Genomic DNA, 24,171 nt, shown 5'->3' on the forward strand with positions numbered 1-24,171 from the left:
TAAATTTCGCAAGACATTTTCAACGTTCTCGGTCCAACATCTTTTGTGATATTTAATACCAATGGCTCTAGCATCCTTTGGATCTATTGCACCACTGAGTCTGACTTTTAACAAGTTTGATTTTCCTTGGTTTACTGCCCTTTGTGGTTTTCCCCAGTATTGAGTGAAGAAACCTCATGGAGAGGACCCAAAGAAAACCTATATTGTTGACAGAAAAAACACATGCTTTTGTCGTATGTACTAGCTGATGGTCTAGTGAAAGCAACTTTATGTTCAGATGAAACAACACATTCCGTAGTAGATGAGGTTTAAAGTTGCTTTACCTAATATTACAGAGCTATCACCTTGCTCTAATGCTTTTTCATAGCGCAATTTTGCTCTCTGGAGTTGACCTCTGTGGCAAGTATTTGCTTTAATAGCATTCCCTATACCAGCTAGCACCACAAGCTCGAAGGGAGAAAAGAATCATCATCCCTGAGTCTTGAATTTATTTCTGGAAAGACACCATCACCAAATACACCTCTCTGGTGAACAAACTCCGCACTGTGTCATATGCAGTGGGATTTGACACAAGCTCACCACTTGCTTCCTGACGTATCAGGCATAAAGAGAACGTTCTGAAACAGACTTTAAGTCTGTTTCAGGAATCTTTTCAGAGGAATGATACGTTTTTCCATACTGAAAATTTTGACAAAGTTATTTGCATGCAATGTCAGTTATGTGAAATATTTATATGTGAAACGCAACCACTAAATGTTTACTATTCCGTGACATTACAATATCGAGTAAATAGCCTTTGGATAACGGTTTCTGAGAAACTACTAACACTGTTCTTGACTTCTCTTGTCATCTTTAACCCTAAATAACCTATGGACTAAACCTGTGTCTCAATAAGAATCAACCTATTGTTAATGTATCACTTTTCGTATTCTATATCAATGTTCTACCAATGGGTGTCTTGGTTAGTACAGCATTGTGTGTACTGGAGTTGATTCCAAAAGACACAGGTAATAGCCTATATTTCTCAGTCAAGAGGCTTAGTTTTGATAAACGGCTTCTACATGTAGCCTATGTTTAGCAACAAGTCTCTAATCCCAGCTATTGTTACTAAGGAAACATCCAAATCGTTTTACATGGCTTGGAGAGAAATGCGAGGAAAAGAGATGACTTAATCTTACTACAATCAAAGAGTACACTGCTAGCTGCACAGTAATCCAGTCTACACTAGTTAAATTCTGCGCAGAGGTCTGGATTTACAACCTTGCAGAGCTGGTAATACTGCGAACGGCTTACGCTGAAATGCACAGAAATTGATAAAATAACCTCTATGATGTAGTTGTCAAGCGCAGTGCATGTCAGAAACCAATCCGTGTCATTCTTTAACACAGTGCATGGGAAATGATGGACAACTGCAACACACACAATCCTTGTAATTGCATATAAATCCATATAAAACGGTAAAAAAAGATCCAATAATTCCTCAGACAAGGTTTTTTAAATATATCATGAGCTGTTTAGTTCCCCTACACCACTGACGGTAGTTTGGTCAATGATTATAGCCAATTTGTATGCTGCTTAATCAATGGAATTTGCAGAGTAACGAATGACCTTGAATTTGACCTTGACAAAGTGGAAAGAAAAAATGCCAACAATGTTTTTTGGACTGTCCAGGTATTAAGGAACAAAATGATATATGTTGACAAGAGTCTTCACGAAATGCACACGGAAGCCAAAATCACGACAAGTGACCCCGGACTATGATGTACAGGTCTGTATCCAGTGCTCTGGTGACATGCAGTTATTCTGTAGGATTTTTTTTCAAGAGGGGGAAGATGTGGTGCGAAAGCACCACAAGAGACCGCATAAGCGGTCACGGGGGGGAGGTCAGGAGGGGGGTGTCCCCCCTCCTGCCATTGGAGCTTTTGAAAAATAGAGATTAAAATGGTGTTATTTGGTGGCACTTGGGGAGTATTTTTTTCGTATAAAAACTCAAAGGAAAATAAATCTGAGACAGTATTCCAAAACTTATATTTCAGTTCACTGATTTCAACTATATTTTTTGAAACCGAAAAATAGCGACAGACATACATTTATTCACATTTATTATTTACTATTATTTTCCTGCAATAAAGATGGGTTTGATGTCAAGGCATTCAACTGGTTTTAAACTTTATAGCATCAGAATAAGCTTGCTTTACACATTTTCCCCTATTGGTAACCTATACAATGTAGAATTTAGAAAGCAGACATTTCTCATTAATGATCAGGCAAGTATATCAATCTTTAATCAGGAAAATGTACAGTACTAGCCTCTAACATAAGGCTTGCCACGTCGAATAGCTGATCATTCTCGTCTGAAGATCACAATAACGTGAAACACATAGTGTAATGAGATTTTAGTTTCTACTTGAAACCACCTGTATTATGATTTAGATTTATATATATATATATATATATATATATATATATATATATATATATATATATTGTGTGTGTACACAAATACCGTGTATGAATATACATATCTTTACTATTATTGTTGTATTAATTCGTAACTCCACTAAATGCTTCAATATATGTCAACAAAATTGAGTAGCCCCCCCCCCTTTCTTGTTCTCCACTTTTGAGCAACCCCCCTTGTAGCTTTCGATTTTTTGAGTGACCCCCCCTCAGATTCCTCCGACCCCCCCCCCCCAGGCCATAAATAATGACGGCTCCCTTAAGAACAAAGTCTACTCACCAGTTTGTAAGCTGGCAACACCTAAGGCCTGTGCTGTATGAAGAGTTAGTCTAGACATGCCGTCTTCTATATATGACATTGCTGGCATGGGATATACGTTAGCTTGTAGTGGTAATTTGGATAAAGTTTTTCTTCTCTGAATCTGAAATGCAAACATCACAAGACATTTTAATGCACCAGGACCTGTTGTTTTGGTATGGGCAAATGGTAGGGCCAAAATAAAAAGACCAGTGAAAAGTGTAAATACATGATAAGGAACACAGCTTTTCAATGAAATGAAAAGATTAGAAATAGTACACTGTCAAATACTCATTCATAAAATCATGTATGAACATGCGTTATTCAGCCTGCATTTACAGTTTCGTACAAAAAGCATACATAAAGGCCTTTCATACAAGAGACACACCACATAAGACAATGAAGTGTAGTACATGCTTTCATGAAGTTCTGTAAAACAATATCACACACAAAAACACCGGTATTATTGACATCACATTTCAACAGCTTTGAAAATCACCTCCTCACTGTATAAGAGACATTCATTAAACATATTCTCATTGTTTAATAAGAAAGACAGCAACAATATATTATGACATGTTTACCTGGAATCCATTGAGATCTGTGTAAAATGATTTATCAATGTTTTGAATGTCTGTTTTATCCTCATTACTATCTCTTTATTTTTCTGACTTCTGATGTCCACAATGTTGGAGATTTCTAGTGCAGTCCCATCAGCTCCTGGATAAATACAAAATAGTTTAACACTGATGATTTCATCAGAATTAGAACAAATCTGTATAAGGTCATGGTCATGGAATCTGATTTCTTATTTGTAAAATTTTGAAAAATACATTGGTTGACGACAGAAAACGGCTGACAACATCAACAGACAATTAGTTATACTCCAGTCACTGTTATTCCCCAGTGTTGTAATCATACTGAATTTGAATAAGGTCACTTTACGAATGGCTAAATAAATTGGAGCCTATGGCTTGAAATGCTATCACAGAGGTTGATGCTTGGCAGCCATACTGAAAAACTCTTTTGGACTCCCTACAATGGTATCAAACACGGAATGATATCTGTTCAAATTGCAAATGGCTGGGAGATTCCCTAAATCCAAGTACAATTGCTCTGTCTATGTAAGAACACTTAACAGCTGTATAGATTTATGTATATTGTACTTATGATGGTAGCCTTTGGTAAACATGGAATGTGTTTTTTGCTATGGTTTTGGTAAATAGATATATGGTTTGAGAAATTCTGTGCCATTTCTGTAGGCCCATAATAGCATTGCATTAATATAGTACTATGTCAAACCCGAGCAACAAGACTGGGCAACCCAAACACAATTTTTGAGGTACCACCATTACCAAATCACTGTGGACGGTGATGATTGGTTATCACTTAGCATAAACATGCATACATACCTGGTGATTTTGCTAATCTAACACAATGGAAAACATGGTCAAATGTAACATGGACTTCTGATAGTAACCGGCCTCTTATAAGCCTTATGACTGGTTTAAGACCCTCTGTGATCGTCTGAAATGAAGAAACAAAATGTTGTCATCATTTAATTGTACCATAACTATCCCTGAGAGCACTTCTTGAATGAGTAATTGTCCTAAAAGTTATGAAATAATTTTCTTATATATCTGAAGAGCAAATAAAGTTGTCACTTTCTTTTTTTGAAAATGAAAAATTTAATTTTTCCCCAAGAGTTACCACAGAGTATGCTATAATTTTGAATAATTTTATTGGTAAATTCTATGTAATTTATTTCTCTAATACCAAAATTTGTACAGTGAGACACTGATTTTCATTCCTAGAAGTTTAAAACACTTACTTTTGCTTCTCCATCCGGCAGGAATAAATATGCTCCACTTTTATCCTTGGTGTTTCTTGTTCCGTACATGACAAAGTCTAATGATATGGATGTGCGTTTGCTATCAGCTTTTGTTGTGATTGACTGCAAAGAGACAGAAATAAACCACACAGAATGAATTCACTTGTATTCCTGAACAGAACAAGTCTGTGTAACGATGCTTTCTGAGTGTCCACAAAAGGTAATTTGTGACCCTTCATCAAAGTGAGGCACATTATTTTGACCTGTACAAATCCAGCAGCAGCAACTTTTGACTTGAAACCGTCTTAGAACACTATTAGCTTACTCAGGCAGCTTGTACAACAAGAGGACAGTTGGCCCCAGATATTTACCCCCAAACACGGTTGGAGATAAACTTTAGGAAAGGGCTTGGGTAAATGGCTGGTGACTAAACATCAAGGGAGTTACTGACCTAGGAAGGTTGCATCAACTTACCTTTAGTAATCCATTGGTGCCTGTGAATTCAGCACTTATAAATGCATTTTCTATTGAGAAGTCACCGTACGCATTTGATTCTTTGAACACGTGGAAAGAGCCTCTGTGAATAAAATACAAGAAATGTTTATCAGCAAGAAATATTTTTATGATACAAGTAACTGCCAGTACAGAACACTTTCAAAACATTGCTACCTGGCAGTAACAGAAATGTAAATGTAAAACCATTCACTTTTGAAATCAATCAACATGCAAATTTTGGTACTAGAGATACAAATTACTCAATTTTCACAAACACTTGAATTTCAAAATGGCACCCATCTCTGTATTTACTTTATGGGGAACACTTAAATTTTTGATTTTCGCAAATATAAGCTGGTTAAAACTTTTTCTACTCCGTAAGCTTCAAAATGAGCCACCACAAGTGGTAGATCAAAACACTATTGTGCAAGTTTGAAAATCTAAATATCTGTCACAAATGGGCATTCTACCTTAATATTTGTATGGTACCTGACAAGTGTGTCCTGTTCACCAGCGTTCAGTATAGTAACTCTGGATTGTGAATGTTCTGGTGATTCATGTGTCCCTAAGTCTCTGATGGAGTACGTCCTCATACCAAGTCCCGGCAGTTCAGCCACAAATACAAGCTGCAGAGAAAGAAAAGCAAAACGGCAAAGTATAAATGAACTAGGCCAGGTCAACTGAATATTATATATCCCTGAACTCCCAAATCTTACCCTAGACTCCCTAAGCTTGTGATATTTTCGGATTCTTTAGACCAGGTGATGACATAAAATACTTTGTTCCTGAAGGGCCTAACTTTACTCAAATACCTATCCTAGACTCCCTAAGTTAATGACATTATGAATTCACTAGTACAAGCCCTGTTAACTGAAATAATCTGTTCCTGAAGGGCCTAAACTTATCCTATCCCTTTCCCAGACTCTTTACCTATAATGATATTATGGATTCACTTGGCCTAGTGAAGAGAACTGCCTTGTTCCCCAAGGGCCTAACCTTACTACTGTCCCTATCCAAGGCTCCCTAAGTTCAAGACATTTCTCAAGTACTTCCTTTATGGTTCCCTGTTCTCCATACCTGCTTTGGTTTACCTCTATACCCTGTACATAGCTGATTCAATTTGCTCTAAGGTGTTCACACAGAGAAAAATAATCATTGTCACAATATGTAAACTAAATATCTTCGATGTTCCATGGTACTCATCAAATTCACCAAATCAATAACGTCTACGTAAGTGAAACTGAACTGTTAAGTTCGTTTATGTTCACAAATTTGACATTCTGAACACAGATCAATCCTAGCTTGCTCAACTTACCCTTCTCAGCTTAGATCAGACTGTATTAACCTTTTGAGTGCTATAATTTTTCCCACTAAAATTTTAATGCAACATTTTACCAATTTTATGAATTTTTCAGTAATTTTTTGATAATTTTGGACCAAACAGACATCACATTTCATTGGCAACGGTTTTTCATCAAAATTTTGGCAAAAATTTGAAAAAATTGTCTGGGTATAGATTAAGATTGACTTTGGCCCTCAAAAGGTTAATCAGTCTGTGTTTTATTTCAGAAATACATAAAAATAACAGGAGAAAGCAAAACGAAAGGTAAGGGTCACCGTTCATATTGCTTTCTCCTGTTCTTCAGATATGTTTTCCTCCTAGAAAGATGTGTGAGTAAAATGCTTACCTCAAAGAATGTCTCAAGTGATGAGTCAGTTCCTGTCCAGACTAAATTGGACTGACTTGTCACTATATTGCCTTGCCAGTCCATGACTTCAACATTGGAAGACGAAACCAACAGTAACACCATCTCTTGTCGCTCTTGTGCCAAGGAATTAATGATCACAACTTTCCTGCAGGGCAAAGACCATACATACATTGTGAACAAGCTTGAAAGATGGATATCTCACAGTAACAACAATAAACTTGTATAGCATGCAGATACTATAACCCTTTAAGTGCTGTAAATTTTGCCACTAAAATTTCTGTGTAACACTTTACCAATTTTTATGAATTTTTCTGCAATTTTTTTGATAGTTTTTAGGCCAAATGGAAATAACTTTGCATTGGCTAAAGTTTTTAACAAAATTACGGGGAAAATCTGATAAGAAATTTTCTAGATCTGAAAAAAGTTATTGCAGTTATATTCTATACAGGTAACTGAAGTTGACTTTGGCGCTCAAAGGGTAAAGGGACATATTATCATCTCGCCTCTCTTTAAAGCAACTTTCCTACAAGGCAAATACTGTACAAACACTGTGAACTAACTTGATCAATGAATTTCTCACAGTAACAGCAATGAATTGGTATCGCCAGAAGCAGAAAATGACTTTATGAACTTTGTTGTAGTATGACAATATGTGATATGACTTACGTTGGTTGATCACTGAGAGAAATGACAGTTTTCTCAGACATGGCATCATGGCTTGCCCTCTTTTCATCCTGTCAGATAAAAACAAAGGACATACTGACATATGTAACTGCACCAGTGACAATATGCTCAGTATTTGATTGCGAGTGAAATACATACTAGAAGTATGCTCAGTATACTTGCTGTAATATTTGTCACTTCCAAAAGAACCATGGCTTCCAACAAGTTGCAAAACAAACATTTTCCCATCATTCAGAAAACATTTCATTGACAATTAGAACAACAGCAGGAATGGACAAATATTATTTATGTTTAATCAGGAAACTACTTTTTTAGATTGTTAGATCAAAATGACAAATAAAAGGAGATCAAAGTATCATAGCACCTACACAGGGAAAATCTTGATCCGGAGAATATTTATGTAATGTTTTGAGAAATAAAGCGGCAGATATTTTTGATAATTATTATTCTTACCAGGTCAAAGAACACAACCTCTTCCTTATAATTGTCTTTCTGTGTCATCATTAAGAACTGAGCTGAATTTCTGATCACCCTCTTAGCTTCATTGATACCTTCCAGCATCCTATTAAATCAATAAATTTGTCAAGTTATAGTTGACAGTCAACAACTTTCTAAGGCAAGGTTTCACATCTATACCATGCGCAAGTACCAGGCAAAATATTTTCAGTGATACCACAGATGACAGAGGATAAAAGAAATTATTGCTCATCCGTAAAACTTGATGAAAATTCACAAGCGCTGTTAGTGATACCAATATTTGATGAACTTTTAATTCAAGCTAACTCCAACAAGTTCCATTTTAAATATGACAAGTGGTCCAAGAAGTCTATTCAATGACCATCAGGAATGTAAAAATATGCGTGGTTGTTTTGAAATATCAACTCATTATCAACACATCTCGTTTAGTCTGTCCTCAATTGGATTGTGCTAGAGTTTTCAAAGTCATTTCTCTTTTGAAGGTAACTGGGACACCAAAAGTCATGCATTGAGATTTCATTTGTTACAACAAGGATTGATATTTTACCGACAAGTCAGTATCCACTTACGACTTTTAAAATGTGGTCAACAAGCTTCAAACAGGGAGAAGAATTTTGATAAACATACAGAGAAAATAAAGTTGATACAAATTCTGAAGCCAAACCTGACCTCTGTCCATAGTCAATGACCACGACATCCTTGCCAGTACCAGTGATGCCATCATGGTGTTGAAACAATCCCATCTGTCTCCTTGCTTTCACCAATCTCTCCATTTCTGTCAGCCCATTGAATCCTGGGATAGTATGCCTTTTGGCTGTTGCCATGGCAAGGGAATAAACAATCTCAGCAGCCCTGTAGTGAAGAATAAATACATTATCTCTGATGGTGCTTTATCTAATAGTCGGCGTTCATGGTCCAGTCCATTGTCAGTCATGATGTCATCGTAATATTGTCTCCTGACCACAGATTCTCTCCCTAATCAAGCTCTGCCTGAACACCCTATAAAGTTTATTGGGAAACTTTTTGCCAAAATTGTGCAGACCAATGAGATGTTGCCATGCAACAAGCATTGTCTTGGTGGGTTTGGCAACGCAAAAGGATTGCCATTTCCAATTCTGCATGTGAGAAAGCATGCATAGCTGGCATTTAAAATTTTATACACTGCCTTCCTTTGACTGTCAGATGGAAAATACTGGCTTTAAGGTGGTTCCTAAGCCCTGCTTCAAGATATTCCCATCTTGAACTTTAGTATAGCACTGAGGAATTACATGGAATGGTTACTCATTGCCCATTTACAAGTATGTGATGGCCTTTACATTACAATCATATGATTTAAATTTTCTGTTCCACGAATGCTTGTTTTCATGGAAGGGTCCACGTCAAAATAAATACCTTTCACAGGGGAATATGCAGTATTATCTGATTTGTTGGTGAAAATAATAGTTTCTTACCTGAGATTTGATTCCAGAACTCTGTCCAAATTTTTATAAAATGGGCGTGATGTGTAGTATCCACTCCAATAGTGGTCTTCTCTGTCTGAATAGGTAAAGAAGTCACCACCAAGTGTGGGAAAGCCGTTTGGTTTACTGCCAGGCTCTGATCCGGTACTCCTCCAAACTGCATCAAAATACTCTGATAATGTTCCAAATTGGGCCTGAGAGACAGAGGGTATAAAGTGGTGATGAGAGAGAGAGAGAGAGAGAGAGAGAGAGGGAGGGTGAAAGGAGAGAGAAACAGAGGGGATAGAGAAAGAGGGAAAGGGGGAGTGCAAGGAGAGAGGGGGTAGAGGGAGAGGAGGGGGGGACAGAGAAGAGAGAAAGAAAATAAATGTCATATTAACTGTGTCATAGAACATGTTGATTTATGTGGTAGTACAGGTTACCAGCATTGTACATGAATACTACAGTAACACTACGAAGATTACAGAAGTTGCTACAAGATGTGTAAGTAACAGTAAAACACAGCGTTGCACGTCGGAAATGTTCCATTCTGTAATAAACGGGAAAGTGTATTTTTCTTACCTTGACATTCATCCTAGGGTTTGAATTCATGTAGTCAAATAATTTGCCATAATTTGAAAATTGCTGATCCCATTCTATAATTTTGTCGTATCTGAAATCATCTCCCAGGGGAATTAGTAGCACATTAGTTTTGTAAAGTTGTGATTTCTTTCTGTACTGATCAAGTAAAATTTCAGCCCTGTAGAAATAAAATAAATCAAATTATCAAGGATAAAAGTAACATGCAGTAATGACATTTTATAAATTTAACACATTTCAAAGCTTCAATCTTTCAATTTCAGCACAAGGGGCGCTGTTTTAGTGGTATCATGGCAACGGATCTGCTCTATTGTATTTGTCTAATTTCAATTCTGATTTTCATCACTTCTCCAGATAGATTGTGTGCTAAATTGGCAGTATCTCTGAATTTTCCTGCTTTTGTCTCTTGTCAGTGCATTTCCATCGTAGCATGGTGGTGGCACGTTTAGTACATACAGGATAGCAGTGGTTAACACGGTATAATTATGACTTTTTTTATAACAATTGAAAGCGTAATTATTTTCGCACTGAGGTAACACATAGAATGGTGGCCATTTTGAATTTCACATGCCAGTCACTTTGAGAAAATTTGGGGCTCTAATATAACGATTTGTAAGTAATCTGTTTTTCACTCTCCCTTCCAAAGAACATGTCAAAGATTCGTAGAGCAAAGTATGAGAAGAAGTTTCATTTTCAAGATGCAAAGATGTTAAAAACTTTCATTTTCAATGTGCATACTATAAAACTTTACCATTTAAGCTCAAAGCTAAAATTTGGTGGTCAAGGAGAGTCAATTGCACTTACCATAGAATCACCCATGGTAGAACTTGATGTTATCCCACAAAGACTTGGGCCTAGAGCAGTTCATGTATGTTACAACTGAAGAGATACTTACTTGCTGGCTACATTAGTATCTGTAATAGGTACAGGTGGGAGCTTCCAAGGACAGGACACCCTCCCTCCGGGTAAACGTTTGAAATCAAACTGACAGCACACTCTTGGATCAGGTCCACATGTGTGGGGTACGTCATAACTATAGAATGGCATCATATGACAAAACATATCTGTGCTTGATCCATGATCTGATGGACAAGGAAACAGGACATTATATGAAATAGTAAACTTGGAGAAAATATGATAATTGCAGACGAACAAACCATTTATGTATTTTTTCTGTTGTGTTGTTCAAGGAACATAAGATTATATACATTCAAGCTATAAAAATATAGTTCATGACAAAGTGAGAGATAAATTCACTGTTCCATTTTTGTCCTATTCATTATCAGTGACAAACACATACTGCAGATATTGTTCAACAAAAGTTTCTTGATAAACACACGCTGAAGATATTGTTCAAAAGTTTGTTGATAAATACATACTTCACATAGTGTTCAATAAAAGTTTCTTGGTAAACACAATGAAGATATAATCAAATCAAATATCACTGATAAACATGATAAACATACACTGCAGATATAATCTATTCAAAATTATGTCATTGATAAACACATACAATGCACATAGTGTTCAACAACATTTCTTGATAAATACACAATAATCTGACCAAATCCGACTGATAAACGTGATAAACACACAATACAGATATATTCCAATCAAACAAAGTTATAAATACACTGCAGACTCTACCCAATATCAGTTTGATATCGGCACAACACAGTACGTAATTCAACTAAGATACCAGTAACTGACTTACCCCAGTTTTGTCTCCACATGAATTCCAACTTCTTTACACTTGCCAGGTATTTTTTAATGGAATAATGGACTCTCTGTATCAGTATGGCATTGATGCCAGCCCTTTCTGACAGATATGCCATAGTTGGTGAGTGGCCAAATGGATCTATTGCCCAACCACTTCTTGGCTTGACTCCTGTCAAGAGAGTAGCATAAGTGAGTGTTACTGGAAATAGATCTTTTCATAGGAACTAAATGGGTTTTCCTTGGGGTCTCTAGCAAAATACTCTGTCCCTGACCCTGATCTTGATGACTCCCTAGGTTACTGATTATGGACACATATATTTGGACAGGAACTAAAAGGATTTTCTTAGGGGTCTCTAATTACTCCCTATGGTATTGAAGATTGGTGCAAAAGCTCACAAAGTCTACCAGTCTACTGAACCAACTTGCCCAGAAGCATACAAAGGCACACAGTGGGCTGGCGTTTTGGCAACTATATGTAATCCCAATAGACTTTTACACACAGACTGCTGGGCTAGAAACTTAGTTATGGCTAGGCAAAGCAACTGAAATGTTTAACCTTTGAGTGCTATAATTTTTCCCACCAAATTTTAGTGCATCATTTTACCAGTTTTTATGAACTTTTCTGTAATTTTTAACATAATTTTGGACCAAATGGATATCACATTTCATTGGCTACAATTTTTTTTTCAAAATTTTGGCAAAAATCTGAAAAAAATTGACTGAGGTACATTTTATCAAGGTGACAAAAATTGACTTTGGAGCTCACAGGGTTAAAGGGGAAATCAGCTTTATCGGCAAATTGATTAACTGTACACAATTTTAAAGGAGAGCAAAGAAGACTGTCAACAGCCACTAATGTGAGACCCAGGGATTGAAGACTGCCCCTTTAATTCAGGCAGTCATGGCTAAGCTTGAAACTTCTTATCACTTGACACATCAACTGTACAGTATCTACTTACCTAGATGAGCATCCAGCCATGTATGGCCTTCAATCATTTGATCCAGCATAGCATAGTAGTGTGTGTTGGCTTCATCTGGCATTACCCAACCACCGGACACTATTTCAAGCTGTCCTCTCGATATTAATCTTGGGTTCAAAAATACAATGAAAGCTACGTTAGCTGTAAACTTTTCTTGAAGTTTTCAGTATTCAGTTCCGTATGTGATATACTGAAATCATCCGTTGAGAACTTTATTAGTATTTTTACCTCAACTTTTTAATTTTACGGTTGCTTGATTGTACTTTTATTTTTGAGATGATTTTTTGCACTTTTTACTTTAATTTTTAAGTTTGTAAAGCGCCAATGAGTAAATTTGTTTTTGAGATATTGGCATGTTAAAAATCTTCATTTTATAAATTTATTGTCATGTTTTCTTGTAATGCTTGCAAGGTAATATTGAAATGTCCAGTATTCAACTTGCATATAGTGTCTGTAAGTCCAATTTATAGCTAACAATAACACAGCCAAACCAGTAGCAGTCAACCTTATAGAGCAATCACCTCTTATAGAGGTCACTTTGCGGCACTTCAATAAAATTTTACATGATAAATATCTGATTTGTGCACTGAATGTTTGTCCAACATAGAATTCATTTGTTTACGATGATGCATATTACTGATTGAGAAGGAAGAAATTGAAAAATTCTCCCAAAGGAATTGTGTGCATCTAATTTTTGAAAAGTACTTGTCCTGACCCCTTCTAACCATGTTCATGTTATATCAACTGCACAGTGTAAGGTACATTATATTTACCTTCGGGCACAATAGAATTTTGAGAGCCCATAAAAAGCCATACCTGAATGCAGAGCTCAAAATTCAGCCTATTTATGTTCCAGTGATGAATGTAAGATGTATAACGATAATGTTATTGCAAAAATACTGCAAAGGATGCACTCCGACATAAATGCCACACATCGTCCTCCACTTCTCATCATGCAATACACTATGCTGATGCATCCTTTGTAGCATTTGCCTAATACCATGGTAATACTCACTCTATAACTTGTTTCTTTTTAGCCATATCAATGGCCTCCCACCATCTTGAAAAATATGAAATCTCTGCCCAGATAAATCTTCTTTTCCTATCTTCTAGTAATTTCACAACTGCATTGTTTAAGATATGTTGTGTTTGATCTCGGAAATAAACTTCAAAAGTTTTGATCCATCCTAGAGGGATAAAAACAATTAGCAATGTTACTGTACATCACTGGAAATCTGGCCAGAAGCTGTGGTTGTGGAATGTGTAATCAAGTGAGTGCTTGTTATGCTATGGTAAAATAAAAACACAACAGCTGGTCTACCATTAAAATTTTCAATTTTCACAAAAACAAGCCCGTAAAAACTATTTACTCCAAGAACTTCAAAATGAGCCCCCACACGAGTGGTAGGCCAAATATGCATTGTAGTTTGACACCGAGGCATGTTCTACTCTAAAATAGTTTGTGCCACAAAAGTGAAAGACTCAAACTTTCGCTTAAACTTTCCTGAATGAAACTTTCAACCATTTTCGAACCAAATCAAGTATAAAAATCAGGGGTCAACATGCAAATTTTGGTACTAGAGAAATAAATTACATGTATCTAACTTTTCCCAATAATTTGAATTTCAAGATGCCTGTGTTAACTCAATGAAGGAAAATAAAATTTTTGATCTTCAAAAAAACTGAGACAGTTTTTCTTACTCCCAGGGCTTTAACCCTTTCACCCCCAGTTCCCTGTATAAAGGTCCAACTTTACCAAGAAAACAATGGATTTGGGACAAACCATGGTGGTGAAAGGGCTTTAAAAAGAGCCCCTACAAGATGCACATTAGATCTGAATTGTAAAAATTTTGAGTCTGAATATTTGTCCCTGAGGCATATTCTGTTTGAATGTAGCATTTCACATTCAGTGTAGAAATGCTTTACTATAGGGTTTTCTCACCTGGATCATTATGTGAGTGAGGTACCAAAAATACTTGCAATGGTTCTCTTTCCCACTGCTGTGTGTTGTAAGTAATCTCAAAACCTTGTTTCCACGACCCACCATCAGGATTGTCAAACTTCACCAGATCAAAAACATCCAACATCTGTAAAAGATCAATAAGAATCATCTCTAAGTCAAACTTCATGTTTTCACCAAATGTCACTTGGATAGATGGTCAAGTTGGTTTAAACCAGTGAGGGATAACCTGCCCGGCTTATTGCATTTTAAAGGTATACAGTCACCTGTAATCTAAATATGCTCATATATGGTCAAAGGGGAGTTCCTTGGTATTCAAAATGCCCATGTGAGGGCGCTGTTTTTAAAATGCGGCCATCCACTTAAAATCTGTGATTAGTTAGATTTTCTCTTTCCATGGTAACTGTGGCAAAATTGGAACACGCGACAGTATCCCTTTAACACAAACTTGAATATTTAGAAAACATAGATACCAGGACAATTTGCTGTCTTGACCTGCTATTATATACAGGCTTAGTTGGTGAAACTGAAAATACATTTTCAATACTTCTTTTTACTGACATGGAAGATGAGGAAATGGCAAAGCCAGGAAGGGTAATTAAGGGTAAAGACCACAGCAAGAAATTACACTTGATGCTGTAAGAGTGTAAGGCAAGACTACAAGACCTTAGACACCAGGAGACATGAATATTCACAAGTGATAATGAGTACCGGTAATCATACAGAATTGCCCTCTTAAAATGGAATAATATTATTATTATTATTATTATAATTATTATCATTATTATTATTATTATTATTATTATTATTATTTATTCACATACAGTAGGCCACCAGCCATGATGTACGCAAAAATAAGTGAAAATTCTCTTAAGAAGGCAGCTGTATTAGAAAATCTTGAAATCAGCCATTGAATATTACACGACTTTAAATTGACATCACTGTGAAGATGCATTTACACGTTTCTTCATTGTATAGAAAATATATTTTGATAAATTTCGCAACAATGCAGCATTGTTAGATTGCAATAACATTACAAATTTTTCAAAGGAAATTGATAAATATTACCAGGTAGGTATTTTTCTCTAAGCTCTTTGTAAAATGGACATACTAGACAAAAGTGAAATTCATCCTCTACATTCTTTCCATCACAAAAGTACAAATTCTGTCTGAACATTCATTGTGTAAATGTCTGTCAGTTTCGATACGTAGTGAGTGTGTTGAGATTATTCATAATATTTTTGTAGAAATTATTATTGTAACACAAGGCTGACTACACAATGCGGTACATACCCTGAGACATACATAATTCTTACCTTGACATCAGCTGAAGTTCCACTCGGCGTATCACCAAACGTGCATTCGTCCTTATCCACACTTGCTGCCACTCCATTATACTTCACGGCATCTCCATAATCCATGGCCGTGTCTCTGTGTTCTCGGTACATGGATGTTGACCTGGTTTGGCTGCTGGTTCATCTGTACTACTGGCTGGTTTTTCCCTTCAGCTAGGAGATTGACTGTGTCTCTGATCTGATTGATGGTGTCTCTGTTCTTGGCCAGGCTCTCTTCCAGGTTCTGCAGTTTGGCTTCCAATACCGATAATTCACCCTGAATAACAATAATGCCAAAAAATAGCATCAATTGCACTACTCCAATTTGCTTGGAATATGAGGTAATTTGATGAACCAAATTAAAAATATTGACACACACAATTTTATGTATGATTGAATATTTCACCATAGCAGTAACCCACAAACCAACTTTGAAATTAAAGCTACCATGGGACAAGTTTCTGAGAAAGTGATAAAGCAATTAGGCCATTTATTAAAGAAAGCCTTAACATCTGTCAAACCTGTTTCTGTTTCGTCAACAAAGACAACACTAGGACTAGGATGCACTCGGTATGATAAATATATATTTGTACATAGTAGTAAATACTGTAAACTGTATTTTGAGTGTATATTATATATCTATGTAATTTTAATAATTACCAAGTACACACAACTATCATCTTTTGTACCATCAACAGAAGTAAATTTGAGAGATATTTAGAACAATGATTCAACGACACAACAATGATTCCATAAATAATTACGCTTATAAATACAGATGTTTTTATCTGCCTAAAGCAGACTGTAAGAACAGCAACTGGAGTGGAGGTTGCTGTGTCTGGACTGACGGAAAGAACAGTTGTAATGTAGACTTCAGGGAGCTATAAGGACAGAGACATGGGAAAGGTACGGTTATTTCTATGTATGTAGGGGGAATCACAAATGTATTTTTAAAATTTAAGGTGAGAACAACAACGAGAAACAAATGAAAATGAGAGAAAAGTTAATCTTTAAAAGCAACTGTGTGCAGAAAAAATGTGATGAGCCTTCCAGATTTATAATTAATTGCCATCAGCAAAGACGTTTCATTGAGCTATCTATACAATACCTTCTTTAAAACATTCAATCGCAATTTTTGACAGGTGTTAGATTAATGTTAGCTGAAGTACTTGTCACAGTAACTAGCCGTGTATTGATTAAAGTTTCATGTGGTCAAGTCCATTGAAATATTCAGCTGGTGATAAAAATAGCGCCCTCAGTGGTGTTTTTTGAAAAGTATGGGCCCATTCCTTTGATTTCAGTACACCTCATAGACTGGCCCCAAGTTGCCTGGCATATCTCGGCAGCTGAGTTACTGGCTGGCCAAGGTGGGTCAAGGCGTTCACCACACAATCTACAAACAACCTACAATTTATAGAGCAACAGTCTGCTGATGTTTCCTCCTTCAATTTATTATGTTTTAATACTTATCTGCCTACAGACTTGGAGCATTAGTCTATAGACCTCATAACTCCTTACATTACCATTGAATGCTATGTACAGCCATCATTCACTACAGTTTACATTAAACAAACAAACATTAACAAACAATAATCTAATTGCAAAATATTTCATATCAAAGCTCCAGCAAAGCAAACATCACTATACATATCAAAAGTATTAAGAGCTCAGCACTGTTCTGCTTTGACATAGTTTCATGGGTAACAACGCAGTTCTCAGTAAATAAAACCTGACAACATTTGACAGAGGATTTCTCTACAATCAATACAACAAAATTTAAATAAATAGTGATGCCTATGTAAACAAACGTGCACTGTTTGCCTTGAGCAGGTTGCAATAAGAGGATGTACCAGTATATCGGTTGCTGATGTGAACCGGTTAGCCTTGCAGATAAAAAAAACCCTGTAAATTTGTGGAGAATCATGGGGACAGAGATGTCGGGAGGGTAGGTTATTACTTGAGGAAGTCAGAAAAATATTGAGAGAAAAAAAACAACAGTAAGAAAGGACAAACATCAATCTCTGTAAGGAATTTTGTGTCTGGGGAATACCAATTACTGGTAGAATGTGTAGAGGATGGTGACATAGCTAGCTTGAAAGAAATATCCGTCACGATACATGTAGCATGAAAAATATTGTGACATAAAGTGTTCTTTGCCTGGAAGTGCTATATAGGGTGAAGTATCTCACAAAATGGTTTCTATATCTGGTTACAGCAATCACAACTATGAGTAGTGTCAGTGTTGCATGAAAGTAACTGCTCATAAATTTCCCATTGTTTTGTTTATGTCTGTGACACGCATCTTCCTGCTCTACTCTAACAGTCACCTAGAAACAGCCACTGTACATCTGGGACTTATCAACACATTGTGTATGTGAGTAATGTTTGGTGTTACTTCTAGCATTTGATTTTCAGTCGGGACAAAAGTTTCTTTGTCAAGAAAAACAATGCATATTGTACTCTGTATTTTGCGTTGACAATACCTATGTATTATGTCAATACACTTTAGGGAAAAGACAAAGAAAATGTGTTTCTTTCATGGAACAACAAAAACAAATATTATCAGTCATTGTTTCTTTTGACAAACACTGTCTCTGCTGAGATAACAACTGCTAAATTTCAAAAACTTGACTGTGACACAATGAACATACAACTAAACATTATATAAAACAAGAAAAACAAATAAATTGCATCTCAAAAATAACAATTTCGATTGATATGGCATAATAGCAACCTGAAAGCATGTACGAATACACCTTTTCAGATTGTTTAATTTGAAACTAGAGCAGTCAGCTACTTCATATGGATTTACTGAGAGTCTGTGTGGGTCTGTCGTTTGCAATGCAAATAGTGTACACTAAATGTATAATTCAAATGTACAAATATTTTGGGATGCATCCAAGAATATATCTGCCATTGTGGGGTTTTCATGCTGACCCGGATTGCTTTCAGGAGTCCCTTTTGTAACAACAGCCTACGAGTTAGGCTGGTGTGCAGCATCTCAACAGCTGTTAGCCAACTGATTGGCTAACAGTCATTGTAACTTTTGGGCTAATTTGCAGCATCTCGGAAGCTGTTATCCAATTGGTTGGTTGAATCTTACCGTTATAATTGAATAATACAAATAGACCACCTAAGTTGCTGTGAATAGTGACAATCGACCAATCAGATATAACCTTCAGAGCACGCTGCAGTTCAATATTGAATTATTTTAAAGTAGCCAATTAGGTAGGTAGAGTATAGACACTGTCTCTGTCTCCTTAAGTTGCTGTAATCAATGATAATTATTTCAAATAGCCAATCAGGTAGAGTATAGACACTGTCTCAGACTCCTTAAGTTGCTGTAATCAATGACAATTATTTCAAATAGCCAATCAGGTAGAGTATAGACACTGTTTCTTACTCCTTAAGTTGCTGTAATCAATGACAATTATTTAAAAATAGCCAATCAGGTAGAGTATAGACACTGTTTCTGACTCCCTAAGTTGCTGTTATCAATGATAATTATTTCAAAATAGCCAATCTGGTAGAGTTTAGACACTGTTTCTGACTCCCTAAGTTGCTGTTATCAATGATAATTATTTCAAAATAGCCAATCAGGTAGAGTATAGACACTGTTTCTGACTCCCTAAGTTGCTGTTATCAATGATAATTATTTCAAAATAGCCAATCAGGTAGAATTTAGACACAGTTTCTGACTCATTAAGTTGCTGTTATCAATGATTATTATTTCAAAATAGCCAATCTGGTAGAATTTAGACAGTTTCTGACTCATTAAGTTGCTGTAATCAATGATAATTATTTCAAAATAGCCAATCAGGTAGAGTATAGACACTGTTTCTGACTCCCTAAGTTGCTGTTATCAATGATTATTATTTCAAAATAGCCAATCTGGTAGAATTTAGACACAGTTTCTGACTCATTAAGTTGCTGTAATCAATGATAATTATTTCAAAATAGCCAATCTGGTAGAGTATAGACACTGTCTCAGACTCCTTAAGTTGCTGTAATCAATGACAATTATTTCAAATAGCCAATCAGGTAGAGTTTAGACACAGTTTCTGACTCATTAAGTTGCTGTAATCAATGACAATTATTTCAAATAGCCAATCAGGTAGAGTATAGACACTGTCTCAGACTCCTTAAGTTGCTGTAATCAATGACTATTATTTCAAAATAGCCAATCTGGTAGAATTTAGACACAGTTTCTGATCATTAAGTTGCTGTAATCAATGACAATTATTTCAAATAGCCAATCAGGTAGAGTATAGACACTGTTTCTTACTCCTTAAGTTGCTGTAATCAATGACAATCTACAAATCAGATATAACTTCAAAGGAGCACAACATTGCTGGTAACAATGCTGTTCTGCAGCGACGAGGGCGCTGTACAAAATAAGCTTAAATTTATACAATGTTTTCCACATCAATGGACCACCTCACTGTGTACATATCATCAGAGGCACCGCTTATTGTGAAAGATGTAATTTAGAAACACTGAGAGAGACATTGGATGATTTAAAAGGAACAGTCACTGGAACTGCACCTGTGGGAGTTTCTCGTTTACAATGTATTTCGTGCATGATATCTAGATGTACCTAATCATCATAGCTGCAACATTTCAATTATACAATGTAGATTATGACAGACATGTTTTAACTGTCATTAATCACCATCGTACCTTGGATACAGTGTTTACATTGGTCGTATGGGTCCCATATGACCTTGAGTGTAATTCCGATGACTGTATCCCTAGGACAAGAGCATAAAAATGCAACCACTGGGCTTTATGAATGCATATTATACAAGAAGAGCACTGATATCTGTAGTGTTGAATTAGTGAAGAAATATTTTCACAACTGGTCAGTCAGTATTTTACTGTATTTGTTTTAACTTGTTGCAGTTTTTATCCTCCGCCTTTTAACAAGTACTTTATCTTTCGCTGGTCGGCCAATTTTTTTAGGGTACTCAATATATGACAGCTGTTTTACATCATGCAAGTAACTCAACATTATTTATACATAATTATATGTAGGTTATATACCATTATCTGACATCTGTCAAACTATGTAAACATACGATTTCATACATGTACGCATTCTAGATATGCATGCACCAGTTGTGAAAATATTTCTTCACTAATTCAACACTACAGATATCAGTGTCTTGTATATGCATTCATAAAGGCCAATTTTTTACTGTATTCATTTTCACTTGCTGCAGTTTTATCCCTCTTTTGAGGTCGTTTGTGATATATTGAGTACTGACACATCATCAGTGGTTTCCACAGCTTCACAAGGTTTTCCACAAGGGGATTTTCATGGGTGGGCCACCCCTCTGATTTTGGAGCAGTCTGTACATGTGTTATTAACTGTACCAAAAGAATACATTTTCACAACAAGAGAAAGTGCAAATTATATATTGTTATGCAAATTATAATAATAATAATAATTTATTTATTTATTTACAAAGCAACTAAATCCACACAAAAAGTGTGATCAGAGACACTGGGTAAATTAAATTCAATATTACATAAGGTTACAGGATTTTAAAACAAAACAAAAACATCGATACAAAGGACAAGTTCAATTAAAAGCAGAACTAAAAAGAAGTGTTTTAAGACTTGATTTAAAACTTGGCAGGCTTGAGAGAGACAAACCTCAATCGGAAGGCTGTTCCATAAAATTGGAATCCCTGTGTTTTTTAAAAGATGTGGAGAACACTGGAGTAGCCCTGAGGCTAAACCATAAAATTAGCTTCATTTTTCACTTGCCCATCTGTCAAGATTTCATAGTTTCTATCTGAATAATTCATTTGTCTGTTGGATGAACGAAAGCAAAGAGGACTGGGCAAAATAGCAACTGAACTGGCTCATGAACTGGCTGTACAGTTTGTTCATCTATGCCATTTCAACTGATAAACAGAACATGCATATTCATTATGACATCATATTACAGCAATAAATGTGTAATAAAAGTAATATCATAAATGAGATTACTGCATCGATATGATTAATCAGTCCACTATCCAACCTGTACGACTGTTACTGTTGACAAGAAGTCTTCAACAAGCATAAAACAGAATTTTATCTCAGGGTCACAGCCTTTTAGTGCTATAATTTTTCCCGCAAAATTTCGATGGACCATTTCACATAATTGTATGAATTTTTCTGTAATTTTTGAGTGCTGTAATTTTTCCCAACCAAAATACATTTTACAAATTTTCAAAAAATTTTTCTGCAACCTTTCAATAATTTTGGACCAACTGGACGTAACTTTTCATTGATAACAGATTTTTATCAAAACTTTGGTAAAAATATGGAAAATACTGTCTCAATCTGAAAAAATTGTGTGAATCATGATCATGTTGTATAAAGACAACAAGACTTGACTTTGCCACTCTACAGGTTAAATATTGGAAGGGACTGAATGAATGTAATCAGTTTTGTTGGTACTAATACTATTTTATTCTCAAATATTTCACTTTGCCTCTAGAGTCACGTTGTAATTAATGCAGACAATGTCAAATTGATTTTACAGAATGTATTATTATTGGTGTGGGATGGATATTAATCATGGCTTACAAAATACATGGCCATGACACCCTGTGTGAATTCTTGGGAAAAATTAAAGGGGAAGTTCACCGAGGCCAATTTTTACATATGTGCTAGCTTTGGGGTCACTTGATCATGAAAAGCCATTTTCGTCATCTATAACTACCATGATTTTTTAACAAAACGGATAAAATAGTGGCTGAAGTTGCAGTTTAGGGCTTCATCAACTTAATGTATTTTGAATCATAGGGAAAAGTGCCAAGCATAGTGCTTTCATCATGTGATATGGCAGAAACCATTTCCCGAAGGGTATGGCATTGTCATTCACTTTCACACCAGGCTGTGCTTGTTTGCATAACTATTGTTTATTTTATCAGTTGTCTCTGTGCAGGCACACATAAAATGGCCATTCCTGTGGCTTTCACACATACCTGGGGCGCCAAAACCTACTGCTATGCCAATTCCAATCTGGTTAATTTCAATATAGCAAGCATCCATTGTCAACAGTTTTCTAGTGTTAAGAGTGTTAAACGTGTAGCTAGTACAAATCAATGAATCATAGCATATATCTACTTCTGTTCATGGAAAGAACAAATTCATCACTTACTGCAACTGACAACCACTTATGCCCAGCCTAGGTCAGACTGTCTTTTCAATTTTCAAGGATTACATCATCTTTGACTGATAAAATCAGGTTCTTCTGAACTGACGATATTAGATCATATACATGAAAATTGCTCTTAGATTTTCAATTATGTACTTATGACAGGATTTTACAAATATACATGTTCATTAAATGCATTCATACAGGTACATGTCTTATGTTTACATTTGCACACAAATGCTTTCAAGAATTATTAACTCTTTGGGTGCCAAAGTCAAATTTTGTCACCTTATTTTATCATATGTATACCAGTCAATATTTTCCAAATTTTTTGCTAAAATTTTGATAAAAATCTGTAGCCAATGAAATATAATGTCCATTTGGTCCAAAATTATGAAAGAATTACATAAAAATTCATAAAATGTTACATCAAAATTTTTGGCGGGAAAAATTACAGCGCTCAAAGGGTTAATAGTAAATTAATTTCCGTAATGGTATATTAAATTCATTTAATGACATATCAGACTTTTATCCTAATTCAATGTAGTTTTCAATCTCATTGAAATCTGTATTAATACTGGAACAATAGCTGTAATGCTTGCTAATATTATTTTTATTAAGTAAAAATAGTTTCAATTTCATTTGTATGTGAGCATTGCTGGGAAAATAGCCATATGTTTGGCATTATTTATTCTCCATATAAAAATATTTTCTGCTTGTTTCCCCAAAAGATTGTTGAAATCCACAGTATTAACTTTAAACATGCTGACACACGCACTGGGTAAAATTGTGACGGTTTTGTTGACAAATGAATTCAATTCAATCCTCAATGATTTTTCAACAAACAGCATTCTACGGTTAGCACACAGGATGTATTAAAGACCCATTTGCACAATCTTTTCGTATTTTTTTTTGACAAGATTGTTTGAAATCAAATGTAACTTATGTACAAGTGCTTACCAAAGTTTGACCACAGAACGTTGTTCAAATACGGTATTTGCTTACAACTTAGATTTTATTGGGTGAACA

At 35.6% G+C, this 24,171-nt stretch overlaps 1 protein-coding gene across 1 annotated transcript in view; it reads right to left on the minus strand.

Annotated features, from left to right (window-relative positions):
• LOC139123815 (alpha-mannosidase 2x-like) overlaps positions 1–24,171 on the minus strand; it is a 37,907-nt gene that overhangs the window by 5,922 nt on the left and 7,814 nt on the right. Inside the window, 21 exon segments of the mRNA XM_070689967.1 lie at positions 2,741–2,882; positions 3,343–3,398; positions 3,401–3,478; positions 4,171–4,285; positions 4,590–4,712; positions 5,064–5,166; positions 5,574–5,834; positions 6,184–6,209; positions 6,773–6,938; positions 7,460–7,527; positions 7,931–8,039; positions 8,624–8,806; positions 9,406–9,608; positions 9,976–10,153; positions 10,889–11,075; positions 11,708–11,881; positions 12,672–12,799; positions 13,708–13,879; positions 14,635–14,779; positions 15,969–16,067; positions 16,069–16,263. Coding sequence (XP_070546068.1) covers positions 2,741–2,882; positions 3,343–3,398; positions 3,401–3,478; positions 4,171–4,285; positions 4,590–4,712; positions 5,064–5,166; positions 5,574–5,834; positions 6,184–6,209; positions 6,773–6,938; positions 7,460–7,527; positions 7,931–8,039; positions 8,624–8,806; positions 9,406–9,608; positions 9,976–10,153; positions 10,889–11,075; positions 11,708–11,881; positions 12,672–12,799; positions 13,708–13,879; positions 14,635–14,779; positions 15,969–16,067; positions 16,069–16,263 — 2,911 coding nt within the window.

The sequence above is a fragment of the Ptychodera flava genome (genome assembly GCF_041260155.1).
Source record: "Ptychodera flava strain L36383 chromosome 23 unlocalized genomic scaffold, AS_Pfla_20210202 Scaffold_23__1_contigs__length_28996876_pilon, whole genome shotgun sequence".
Classification (NCBI taxonomy): domain Eukaryota; kingdom Metazoa; phylum Hemichordata; class Enteropneusta; family Ptychoderidae; genus Ptychodera; species Ptychodera flava.